Source organism: Harpia harpyja, chromosome 10 (genome assembly GCF_026419915.1).
Source record: "Harpia harpyja isolate bHarHar1 chromosome 10, bHarHar1 primary haplotype, whole genome shotgun sequence".
Classification (NCBI taxonomy): domain Eukaryota; kingdom Metazoa; phylum Chordata; class Aves; order Accipitriformes; family Accipitridae; genus Harpia; species Harpia harpyja.
Window position 1 is genome coordinate 11612315 of NC_068949.1, and position 13705 is coordinate 11626019.

Consider the following 13705-nt stretch of genomic DNA (forward strand, 5'->3'; position numbering starts at 1 on the left):
TAGCAATGGTTCAGGTTTGGGCTATCAGGTTTGGGCTATTCAGCTGGAGACAGACATGAGAAGAACTCATGTAATCATCGTAGCTCTCTGCTTGGGTCCTGATCTTCTCCTTAAGTTGCAGCTATGTGTGTTCAGACTGTCCCAGAAGGACTGAAGTTGTCCTGTTTCCTCAGGAGTGGTTTTACAGCTATACGTTGTTAGCTAAGGCTACAGCCAGGTGATTCAGTGAAGTTTCCTGCCTCAAGAGAGGTAGATTTCTGTTTGTAGCTAACTTGGATTTGGGGGATGAGGAACAATAGCAAATCATGAATAACTAGGATGTAACCTATTCCTTTTACCACACACTCCAATTCAGCCTCCTGTAGTGCTTTGTGTCCACTGACAACCTGCTAGACAAACTTTATCTTCATTAACAAGCCATTGCAGTGTTAAAATTGACTGAAAGCCATTAACATCTAACAATTAATAATTAGCATTTTAAATGGCCTTATCTCCATTCCATTGTTTTATAGTCAGATCTTCAAATATGAGATATATACAAACAGCATCTTTTTTGAATTGAGACTTAGAAATAATGGTTCCTTATTAAATGACAGGTGTTGGTCTTTTTAGTGTGACATTAAAAATGTGCATGTACGCACATGAATTGCGTTTAACTAGCCATCTAAATAGCTAAATAGTTAAATTTTTTAATTGCTTTTTTGTTCACCTTATCTAAAATCACAAATATCTGATTTGAATATGTAGGCTTTCTATAGTATGTATTAACAATTGTTTTTAGAAATTAACATTTAGAAATTTAGATATAGTAAGAAAAGTTTCCTATGTTGTGTGATAGCAAAGAGAATTTGAAAGATTTTTTTCAAACCTGAAGGACCAGGAAGTTTTTGCGTAATGTGTATATTTTAACTAGTTGTTACTATTTTTTAATAGTTTATGCTTTCTTAAAATTGTAAGTCACTTCTGTTTATCATTTTGGATGAGTAATTCAGTGTATTTTTGGCATCTAAAACTTTTTTAAAATGGGGCTACTTGACTTTGGTTTCTTTACGTCCAATACATTTACGATTTATTTTCTGGTTTGCATGTCACTTCACTTGGCTGTTAAGTCATGAATTTGGAAAAAGATTGGCAAAATAGGTATGCCAAATATTTTAAATACCTAAGTGATTCAAATAGCTTTTAAAATAAAATTTGGCACTCTTGTGGATTATGTTTTTATCAGGGACAAGTATTTTTTGAGGAACTCATTTAAAACTCTAAATTGCGTACAAGAAGTATGGGTTTTTTTCCTCGTAATTCAGTGTAGTTCATATTTTCTCCCTTCAGCTTTCTCTTTAGAATATGCATTTTAAATTGAGGGATGAAAGACATGTGTGTGTTAAATGTTTTTCTTTATTTTTCAAAGATGGTATTGGGGCATCCAAGTAAGATGCTTTTTTTTATTCTGTCATCTTCCCTGCAATCTTACTTTGTACTCTACATGATGTGCTGGTTGCTTAGCAATCCAAGCTACAGACTGTAGCAGGCTGTTGTAATAGTACTGGTATTTTTCTTCAGTTTTGCAACCATTTTTCTCTGCATTTTTTTCTGCAAAAGCTACTTCGTTGTCAGTGGTCAAGCATGCATTTCAGGGAATGCAGAATTAGGGTTTCAAATTAACCATAAATGGTACATGTTGATAATTTCCATGTTTATTTTGCTTGAAATAATGGTTTTTGTTTGAAGGCCTCTCTGTGTTTGTAGGATTATGTTTTAAAGCTTGATATAAGGAAGCTACCTTGAAAATTCATGTTTATTGAAGCATATGGTCCTGTTCCATCCTGCACGTGGCATATATTTGATATGTCTTCCAGCAAGTGTGTATCTCCAGTTTATTCAGAAGCCTGTTGAGAGAGCAGGGTTGTCTTCCTTTTCTTCCATGTATGAAGTGTATTGAGCAATGTTGGCAGATAAAGCATGACGTCAGCCTGAGTGTGTCTGTCACTGTGTGTCTCGAGCAAGGATACAGGCTCCTCTTTATAAATTTTGAGATCATCCTGAGGCTGCAGATTTTATTTTTCCTCAGTAATGAGTGTAGTGGTTTTGGAGGGCTTGTCTCTTTGTATTTTAGAGGAGTTGTAGCTGGATGCTGTTATACAGGGTCTTTCAGTGGTTTACAAGAAGTAAGTGTTGGTCCATTCCTGCTGGACAGACCCAGAACTGTTGCGATGCAAAAAAGAGATCTCCAGGCAGTTCTGAAACAACAGAAACTTAATACCCTGCAGATAATGAACTAGTCTTTTTTTGTACACTTCAACTTCCCAGGTTATAACTGAGGACTGCTTCTGGGATAATACGCCTATTCCATTTTCCTTTGAATAAACAGAGAATTTAAGTCTTCAGAATGAGTGTGATGTTTCACGCTAGTATGGTGTGTCGACAGGGATTTAATCTTTGAGGAGGTAGCCTTTTGACTTCGACAGCTCATCTGAAAGTAGCACCACTTTCTCTTTACATTTAAGAGAAAATTAAATGTTCTGCCATTAAATTTTTGTTACTACTTGCAAGCTCCACAACCAATCAAAACCGATGTGCAGATTTGAACATTTGTCCAAACATTTTCATGTGTTTTCTTCAAGTGCTGAAATAGCATAAAATAACCAATACTGTTAATTTGTCCCACCTTCTAAAGAGCTTTCAGTGTTCTTTCCTGGAAAACATGTATCTGATTCTACAGCTTTTGAGCACTAGAAAAAAAAAAAAAGTTAGATGCAGAGCTCTTGCATTTTTGAGACAAGCTATTATGTTCCTTCAATGGTGGAAGAGTTGTAAAAGTCTGACTAATAAATATATACGAGTTTTGTCAAGAATGTTTTTGGGTCTTGTAAAGTAAATACTTTCTTGTCTACATAAAATGAATTTTTTGCACTTAGGAATGAATGTCTGATTTTCGGTAAAAATGCTGGCTATTTTTAAGAATACATGGAGACAATCATAGAATCATAGAATCATTTAGGTTGGAAAAGACCTTTAAGATCATCTAGTCCACCCGTCAACCATGCCCACTAAACCATGTCCTGAAGTGCCTTGTCTATCTGCTTTCTGAATACCTCCAGGGATGGTGACTCAACCACGTCCCTGGGCAGCCTGTTGCAATGCCTGACAACCCTTTCAGTAAAGAAATTTTTCCTAATATCCAATCTAAACCTCCCCTGCCACAACTTGAGGCCATTTCTTCTCGTCCTATCTCCAGCCACCTGACAGAAGAGACTAGCACCCACCTCACTACAACCTCCTTTCAGGTAGTTGTAGAGAGCGATAAGGTCTCTCCTCAGCCTCCTTTTCTCCAGACTGAACAGCCCCAGTTCCCTCAGCTGCTCCTCATAAGACTTGTGCTCCAGGCCGCTCACCAGCTTGGTTGCCCTTCTCTGGACACACTGCAGCACCTCAATGTCTTTCCTGTAGTGAGGGGCCCGATACTGAACACAGTACTCGAGGTGCGGCCTCACCAGTGCTGATTACAGGGGGATGATCACTTGCCTGCTCCTGCTGGCCACACTATTTCTGATGCAGGCCAGGGTGCCATTGGCCACCTTGGCCACCTGGGCGCACTGCTGGCTCATATTCAGCCGGCTGTCAACCAGCACCCCCATGTCTTTTTCTGCCAGGCAGCTTTCCAGCCACTCTTCCCCAAGCCTGTAGCGCTGCATGGGGTTGTTGTGACTGAAGTGCAGGACCCGGCCCTTGGCCTTGTTGAACCTCATATAACTGGCCTCGTCCCAATGATCCAGCCTGTGCAGATGCCTCTGTAGAGCCTTCCTACCCTTGAGCAGATCAACCCTGCCTCCCAACTTGGTGTTGTCTGCAAACTTGCTGAGGGTGCACTCGATCCCCTTTGTCCAGATCATTAATAAAGATATTAAACAGAACTGGCCCCAATACGGAGCCCTGGAGAACACCACTTGTGACTGGCTGCCAAGTGGATTTAACTCCATTCACCACAACCCTCTGGTCTTGTCCATCCAGCCAGTTTTTTACCCAGCGAAGAGTACACTTGTCTAAGCCATGAGCTGCCAACGTCTCAAGGAGTATGCCATGAGAAACAGTATCAAAGGCTTTACTGAAGTCCAGGTAGACAACATCCATAGCCTTTCCCTCATCCCTAGGTGGGTCACCTGGTCATAGAAGGAGATCAGGTTGGTCAAGCAGGACCTCCCTTTCATGAATCCATGCTGACTGGGCCTGATCTACTGGTTGTCCCGCATATGCCATGTGAGCACCCTCAAAACAAACTGTTCCATAATCTTCCCGGGTACTGAGGTCAAACACCATCTTTTAATCCTAAAGAATTTGATAGCTGAAGACCAATCTATTGCCATTATTCCAACTGTTTTGGGTGTTTTTAGGCTGTATCGACTGATGTCAATGTATTTTCAAACACACACCCCCCACCCGCCCCGTACCGTTTTGCTTGAAGAGTTTGTAAAATGCAAATGTATAGCATTTCAGTATATAAAGGAAAGGGTATGATGATTCTTTTATGAGTTCTTTTTGATGTAGAGTGACTGTGAAATGCCAATATGAAGGATTGGGGAAATTTTGGTAGCATAGAACAACACTGCAAGCCTCTTATTAAACAAAAAACCCTACTGCTGTCTTTGGTTGCTATTTCTCTGCTTTTCCATGTGGAAATGGGTAGCGCTTGTATAACAGTAATAATCTTACTGTGTTAAGCTGTTTTGCTTTATAGTAAATTGTGCTTTGATTGCATTTGATTAGTTGAAGATACATTTAGAAATACCTGACTGCTGGGTAATGCCATTTCCATCAAAGAAACAATCTGTAAAAAACTGAGAAGGCAAAGCTATTGGGAACCAGATGGGAAGACGAGTAAGCTTTACAAAAACACTCTTACTGGCTGCATTCCCCATGTACTTAGAACTAGCTTTAGTTTGTACCAGCCTGGTATTTCGCAATCACATCCATCTCAATAAGTAGATGGAGATGTTTTTCAGACCCTAGTGTACTTTGTTTTCATTTTCAACTACGTATAATGCTAAAAAAGCCCACCAGAGCTAAGTGAGCTGTCAGACTTGTGTGGGGTTCAGAGCTCTGGAAACCTTCCTGCCAATTTTAAACCTGCACCACTGCCCGTGGTAGTTTGGTTTGGGGTACCCGGACTCGCTGCCTCATCCACCTCTGCGGACAGCAGGGGCAGGCACTGGCTGTTCGCTTGGCTTCTCGGATTTTCTTTTCTGAAGGTGGATTTTCTCTCAAAACCAGGAAACTCCTAGCACCCTCTTTACTGGGCCAAGATTAAGCCATTCTTAAACATCCCATAAAATATATGTGCCCCAGAATTAAAAGTTTGCAGGTTACAGCTAACACTGGAGGATATGGGGAGGGGAAGAGCTAACTTAGACTTGCATTTTAATTTGCTAATTTGGGAATTTTGTCCTGGCATCTTGTAATGTAGTTTCTGATTCTCTTAGTAACTATGTATAAGTTGGAGGCATCAAACAGGAATTTTTTTTTTCCTCTGATGATAGTACCATGGGTTTTAAAAACAAAACAAAACACTCTCCCCAACTTGTAAAAGACTTAATTTATTGCCATTGAAACATGTTTGTTTGTACTTGTGTATTTTCAAGTAAATTTCTGCTAAATTACATATAGGACTTACATTCTTGTATTTACCTGACTGTACATCACAAGGTTGGAAAATTGATTCTGACAACTAGTTTGTGATGCTTGATTACATGCTAAGAGTTTTAGGTCTATTTTTTTAACTTGTGTAACTAAGACTTTGGAATTCCACAGATAATTTTTAGCACCCGAGTTTTGAGTTCTCAAGGCTTATAGGTGGCGTACAAAGTATATATGCATTATAATTACACATGGTATAATATTCTCTCTCTTTTAATTTAAAAATGTTATGAATGAAACCTAGTGAGATGTGTTCTGGGACTCACTTTGAAGTCAGTAGCTGAATTTGTATTGATGAAAGACTATTCAATGTGGTACAAAAGTAGAAGTGTTTTCTTTGCCTTATTAAAACCATCTTTAGAAAGATAGCTTGATTTTTTTTCTAGAAATAAATATTTTGCTAACAAACTTCAGGTGATAAAGGGCAAACTGTACACTATTCTCTTAGGAAAGAAAACAGAACTTGTATTCTGTTAAATACAAATCAGGTATATGGATTATTTAAGTATACCACGTTAGAAACTTAGTAAATAAATGCTATACAGCACTCTATTTCCTTGTTACTAGAGATTACCTTGCCTTAAAACGATTCAAGTTTTTAGTGATTCTTGTAGCTGTATTGCTTGGAGCTCTTGCCAGGGCAAACCTACCTAACCTGGAGTCAGCCTTTGCATTGTTAATGCTGCAGTTGTCTTCAGCACTAACCAGCCCGTGAGCAATGCATACACTGCTGTGGCGTGGGGGAGTTACAAACAGCATCCACCCACTCACGTGGTTTCAAGAAAGTGGATGGTGCATGGACTACGCTTTTTAGCATTGTAAGTCAAATTTGCTGGAAGTCAACATTGCTTCCGTGACAATTTAAAGGATTTCAGAATTTGTTTGGTCAGACATATTTATCTGGAGCAGAAGTGACTGGAAAACTCTGGATCACAGCGCTGCATGTAGAGATTTTCACCATGATTGTTGTGTTTTGGCTTTGAAACAGAAATATTTTGTTGCAGTTGTTCGGCTGACTCCATTGGAAATTAATTTGTTGTCTTGCTTTACTTGGAAAAGCATGCTGAAAGCTTATGCTGCTTCCTGTTGGAGAATAGTAGTGAGTTACAGAATTAGCACGTTAATGCCAATTATAAATATAACATCATCCCAGTGGGAATTTCTCCTTTTTATGCAAGTGAATGTATACGTGGTAAGAAAACTTCAGCCACCCTGGGAACGCAAACTTCTGTATAGCTGACAAGGCAAGGAAGCACAATTTGGCTGAAAAATCTCAAAATCAGCATTCATTCCTGGGGAGGCAAATGTTGTTGAGTTTCTTGCTGAACAGAGTTTCATCAGTGAAGCAAGAAAGATTAAATATTTTCAGCCTTTGCACTCCTTAGGGGGTCTAACTTTGGCTCTACATTTTATTTTGTTGGCGTAGGTTGCTGGATTGCTTCCTTTCCTAATCCTCTCCCCTTTTTACTCCCTTTCAAAAAATTGTGTTGCTTGGGATCCTGCTTTTCTCTGTGCGGTAGGTCAGTGTGTAGAGAAAGCCTTCTTCAGAGGCTTTACTGTTGCCTTAGAAAAATTCATAATGTATTTTCCTGATGTAAGTATTTCCTAGCAAAAAAGAGAATGGGCGAAGGATTGAGTTCTGTGTTTCATCTGTGTTGTTTCTGCCTTCCAAAAATGAACTTTGAAAAGCCAGCAGATAGTTAATAGTCTTGGCATCAAAACCTGAATGTGGTGGAAGCTGGCAGAAGTAATTCCCAAGTAAGGTTGTGTGTGTATCATACTAGAGGAGGAATATGGTGCCCTGGGCAATGGCAGACTGGCTCAGCGCCACGCTCCATTCTCTACTTTTCTTGGAACTGCTCCTTTGAAGATCTAATTATACGGTGCCAGGAGACTCTGCTGATAGCTCAGCAATAACTCCCACTGTTGTTGCACCGGATTTCAGTTTATTTGGGGTGTAAAACTTGCACACAAACACTAGATTGTATCACAGTTATCCACAAGTTTTGGCTACTGTCCAGAAGATACAGTATGTTTTAGTGTGGCAGTTTCTAAACTGCTAACTCTGGTTTAGACTTATCTGTGTTTTTAAAAAATGTTAATTCACTTGATTCCCCTTGCCTCATATTTTTTTTTAATTTTGCTGCTGTGTGAGGTCTGGTGCTTAACCTCTTACACCCTGTTATGGAAAGACCAAATGTCTTTCCAGATATTAAACAAATTATTTGACCAGTCCAGAATAATTGAGTGGTATTTGCAGGAGGAGGGGCCAGGAGGAAGGTGACTTTAGAGAATGATTTTCGACTGTACTGTCACTGAAGGTTGTCTTTAAATTTTGTCATTTGATCAACTGCAGAAATAAATGCCTCTTTAGAAGGGTTCAAAGTAGCTGCAAATATAAGATACTGCTGCTAAGATGATCTGTGATATGGTGTGCTTTCCTGCTAGTGCTTTAAAGCATTACTATGTTTACTGTTAACTCTGTTTTAGTTGTGATATTATTATTCTGCAACTTTTTATTATGTATTTTAAAATTAATTTATAGAAATTAAGTTATTAAAAAGTGCTTTTTAGTGAAAGGTGTCAATTTACAATTTTTAGTTTTTGTGGTTTTGCTGCTGTTTTCTACTTGCTTTGTTAGAATAACAGGCAATACTGTAATAATGAACAATTGAGGTGAGAGGATAATTTTATATACAAACTGTTCCTTTAAGGCAGATTCTAGTGCCACTGCAGAGACTAGCAGTACTTTCCTGCTAGTTTCAGGGACTGAAATGGGCAAAGGGGAAAGGTAAACGAGTAGTTGAGTTGATGAATAAGGTGATGCAGAGATGGGGGATGACTGTGATTAGCCAGGGTAATTGAAATGTCGGAGGAGTGGCAGCATGCAAATGGCAGAAATTCTGGATGTGGAGGTGGTGAATCCAGAGGGAAAGCTCTGCCCTTGAGAAATAAAGAAGGAACAGTATTTAATGCAGACAACTGCCCTGCACACATTCTATCTTGACCCGGTGATTGAGAACAGGCAAGAAAGAAAATGAGTAGTAAGATGAGATGTGAGATAAGAGGTGGAAAGACCAGTTGGCTGTGAATATGATATTGGTGACAACTACAGGGATGGTCAGGTGTCAGTATTTGGTAGGGGGGTGGATGAGAGTGAGTCAGGTGCGCTGTGAGTGATAGCTGTGGTTAAGTCACAGTAGTGAGCAGTTCGTGGAGGTTGTGAGAAGGGGGAGCAGTGAAATAAATGGATAGACTGAGCATAGCTTGACAGGAGAAGAAACTTTTTTTTATTTGGACAAAATTTAAGTGGAGATGCAATAATGGGCTGTCATAGAAGAAAGTAACTGCAGTAAGTTATCTCCTTAATCTGGTGCTTTAAAGAGGGAAGGGAAAAGGAAGGGAGTGTGTAGGAACAGAATGGGAGTAATATGGGTTAAAAAAATTATCTGTGGGGGGAAAACTGGGATGATGAATTTTGATACAGGAGTGAGAAGAGGCTTGGTGGAAATATAAGTTGTGTACACAGAAGGGAGAAGGACAAGATGAGAAGGAGCACTGTGTGGTAGATGTTTGGAAAATGTGAGACAGAAAGTCTAGACAAGGAAGTATGTTGCAGGCCTAAAATTAACCAAAGTTAAAAAGACAAGAATATTTCTGTGACACTGATTTAAGTTCTCAGAAGCAGATAGAGGAAGAAACTCCAGTTTCAGAAGTTGCCTTGGCTGTGGCTGAGAGCTGAAATTCAGGAGAGTAGCAAAGCATCTTCCCTTCTCCAGTTTGTGTGACAAGCAGCAACTCTTTTTTTTTTTTTATAATGCTAGCTGGTTTTTCTTATGAATCTTCTCATAATTTGGAAAAGAAAACAATTGATTATGTTGATTTTTAAAGAATTTTTAAATAAATTGTTTAATTTTGAAATGTAATGGTTTTAGAAGAGTTTGTGTTTGCTAATGCACATAGCTTTTTGGATAGCTTTTTGCCTCTGAGTTCCTTCCCTTTTCAAGAGGAGACAAAAGGTTTGGCATATTTAGCTTAGTGAATGCAGCTGAGGGAGGGTATGGTTGTTCTCTAAGAATGTGTCCGGGAGAACTGTATAACCTACAGGACAGGGATGGCATGAGATCAAACAGTTGCAAACTGGCTCCAAATTAATTTAGTTGGAAACAAAAAGTGTGTTGTTGGTTTTTTGGTTTTTTTTTTTTTTTTCCCTCCACAGGAGCAGGATTCCAGAAGGACAGAAATGGCAAGAAACTGAGCTGGTTCTGTTACGTGCTGTGTGTTGGGGTTGCTTGTAGTAACAGGGTCTGCAGGCTCAGGATGTCCTTTCTGGTTCTGTTCCAAATGGCTGCTCTTTTTTTTTTTTTCTTTCCTTGAAACAGTGTTTCTTTGGTTTGTGTTCTGTGACAAGTATTTGAGCTGAGAATGAGAAGTATTCTTCGAACTTATTTACTGATATTTAAATAGCTGTATGTATTGCTTGAATGATGCTAGTAAATACTTAGTGTTATACTTTTCATTCATGAGATAAGATACCCACTGTTAACAGTAGTGTTTTAGCAAATGTAACCTTCCTCTCTTCAGCACAAATGTACTGCCAGGAAGAATTTCTTCTGTAGTGCAGGAACTGATTATATAATTTCACATACCATAACAGTAAAATGGGTAATATTAAGCTCTTGCATTAAATTTTACAATACATGCTTTCATAAATGCATGTAGATGCACACATGGTGTGTATATGTAATAATGTATGTCCTTTCCTGTTCTTAAATTTCCCCAGGTATATGTGGAATTTGATGACCTTGAATGGGAAAAGCGAGAATGGGTTAAAGTTTATGAAGATTTCGCAACCTTCTTGGTGGAGTGCCAGCTGGTCTGGGCAAAAAGAAAGGACCCAAGCCAGACTCAGGGATCAAAGATCAAACAAATTCAATGGCCTGCATTGGTAAGATACTTGAGCAATTGCATTTACTAAACTATTTTAATCTCTTTAATTATGTCTGTCTTAGGAAACTGTCTAGGTTACTTAAGGGGTGGTGGAAAGTGGTGAGCATGGAGGGGGAGGAGGGTAAGAAAAGGGTAAGAAAATACTAATAAAGCATGTTTGTGTTGAAAGGTTGGGAGTGATGTGATAATAGTCACTCATCTTCCTTTTTGAATCAACTTAGAGCACTGCAAAACTAGTCTGAGTGACATAATAGAACTAATGGCACTTTACACAGTCAAAGCATCTTACAAATACAAACTTCTCAGCAACACATCTTACTGCTCTGTGGAAGATTGAAACAAAGGTGAAAAATAAACTCTTAAGCTTGTTATACCTTCTTCATGGGAGTTGAGTGTATCTACAATTCAGGTCAGAATTCAGAAAGATGAGAAAAGTGAGTAAAGATCCATAAAGTAAGTGGGAATCGCTTGCCTGGTTTATGAGATGATACTTGTGACTCTCATTCTTTCTGGATTGATGCCCAAACATTAAAGCTGCTGAGAGAACTGCTAGGAGGTTGTGTCTGGTTTTGACATGCCTTTAGATAGACCTGATGAATACTAAGGAACTGATGAGATAGCCTAATAAGCAATAAACATGTATTCCTTTTTTCTCCGAAGAAACTGTTAGTGCTATCAAAGTCTTCAGAAGAGCCAAATAGGTATGAGATTTCAGGAACCTACTATATTGCATGTTTTTGCTTTGTGGAGAGTTGGGGAAGATTTCTCACAGACTGGCAGGTGAAAGGGAGCTCCAACAAATTTGTCAAAATGGTGAAGGGAAGTCTTAGATATATATTTGATATTAAGCTTAGCATCTGTAACTTCAGTCTTGGGTTTTTAGAAATTTGTAGTCGTAATGAATTTAGATGATGGGTTTTTTTTTTTCCTCTGCACCGTAGCTGTGTCTGTGTTTCATTTAAATATTCCCTTCGTATTCTCATCTCTGAGCACTTGATGGACTTTCTGAAATGCTGTCACGTGATTATTTTTCTGGAGCTGTGGTTGGAACAGTCGTGCTGAAGGTCACGAAGCAGGCTGTTCAAGAAAGCTTAGTGGTGGAAGAGATGCATCGATGGTTTAGGATGGACTTACGTCCTCTTCAGTTAATATTCCTACTTGACTCACCTTGTATGTTTGTGCTAAAGTGCTTGAGTAAAACAAGCTGACTTACTGGATGTACAGGCTGTTTTGTATATTTGCTTGTATGGGCAAATTTACTGTTTCATGTTAGTATATGCTTGAGCAAGAATTTTTCGTTTTAGGGAGTTATGTCATTTGGTCTTTGAAGCCACCCGTCTCTCCTTGATTGAGATGGGTGTTTTAAAATTTGTTAGCAATTTAGAACTTAGTATCTAAGTACGGTGCTATTTTACATGCTTTTAGTCTCACCTTTAGGATAGAGATTGTGTTTAGAAGGGGTGTATTTCTAGAAAGTATTCTAGTCTGGCTGCTGATCCTGTCCCCAAGTTAAGAGTTTATCTTTGTTTGCTAATGTGTGAAAATCTTTTAGTTGCACCTTTTTTAGTAGAGACTTTTTCAAACTTATGCTGGTCCAGAAGGTGGAAACGTTTTTTTCTTCCATCTCCATCTTATCAATTTTTTAATTCTTGTTTTAATGTTAATGTGTTTGAGGTAGCTGTTGGATGAGAGAAGGAAGGTTTACAAAAGATCCGACTCCTGCTTTTACAATTAAAAAATTGAAATCAGGTAGTCCAAAGTGGGGCTCAAATAGCTTGTCGGGTCACAGTTTCCAGATGTTAAAGATGACAAGTTCACAGCATTTGTATGTGGCCTGCCTACAAATGTTCTCGCAATTGTTTTCTGAGTCAAACCCTGTAGTCATCCATTCCAGAAAATGCATATTTGAGGGAAAGTGTTGATACAGAATATTAACTCTAGTTAGACCAGATTCCTTCCATAGAAACCTCCCAAAGTTCTGCTCTGTATCAATAGCTGCACTGAGCATGCCAGGCCTTGGGGAACAGGGAGTGTGCTCAAATTGCTATAATACTTTTGGGTTTTGTTTCCAGACTATCTGAATACTCTAGTGTAGCGGAGTTGATGACCTTTATGAAGGTTTGGGGGTGGTTTTTTGTCAAAACAATACTTATTAAAAATGAGAAAGCAATGGAAGAGGAGGTAAAAAAATTTTGATTTGCCAAACAGCAATAGGAATATCTACGCTTTTATGTGAATTCCTAAGTGTGGATGTGATAAAGCACATTTTCTGGAAAAGGTGAGTCTTGCTGTAGTTATTAAAGGAAAAGTCTCAATCTTTCCCATGCATGTGAACTATATTGAAAAAAGTCATTCATGTGCGTGACTATCTTTTCTTCATATTAAATACCAAAATAAATTTTTTTGGTACAACTTTATTTTGGATGCTAACATATACACAGCAAAGCAATATTTAAGTATATTTTATGTAGTAGTTCTACAGGATCTTTGCCTTTAGTGGAGTGAATCGAAAGTGCTTGTTTATTTAGATGGTTATCACCTTCTGTTCTTCTCTTATTTGGTCAGCTTACTCTGTATCTACTGTATGGTATTCAGACCTGATCAGAAGACAAAGTCTGTAATTTCCTGGGGGGCTTTCTATGGGCAGTCATCCGTCTAGTATCTGTGTACTTCATAATTGCAGGTTTCTTTTATTACTCAATCGTGTGATACAATGTAATGTCCACTTTGTAGATGAATTTGATAGAATGCAAGTTGGTTACAAATGTTCGCTATTTTTGAATGCCTGAGGTGTAGCTGTTACTGAAAGCATAGCGTCTGTTGACCTCATATAGCTGTGCTTTAAGATTTTAGGCTCTTATGTCAGGTGCTGAGAAAGGAGGTGAGAGGTACTACCTCTTTCTCCTAGTTTAGAAACTTGGTAACAGAGGAGGGATAGATTATCCCCTGAATTCAGTTTCTCTCATGATGAGATTATCTTTTCTTCTAGTAGAGTTCCTGCCTCATTCATGCCAAAGGTGAAAAGTTGACTGTAAATGAGCCTGGAGTCCTATTGGCAGCAACATGC

At 38.7% G+C, this 13705-nt stretch overlaps 1 protein-coding gene across 3 annotated transcripts in view; it reads left to right on the forward strand.

Annotated features, from left to right (window-relative positions):
- Positions 1-13705, forward strand: part of JMJD1C (jumonji domain containing 1C) — a 174632-nt gene that overhangs the window by 46469 nt on the left and 114458 nt on the right. For all 3 annotated transcript variants that reach the window (XR_008236961.1, XM_052799591.1, XM_052799592.1), the window contains exon 2: positions 10472-10636. Coding sequence is in view for 2 of the 3 variants with exons in the window: in XM_052799591.1 (XP_052655551.1) it covers positions 10472-10636 (165 nt within the window). In the remaining variant the exon portion in view is untranslated. The remainder of the gene's footprint in view (positions 1-10471; positions 10637-13705) is intronic.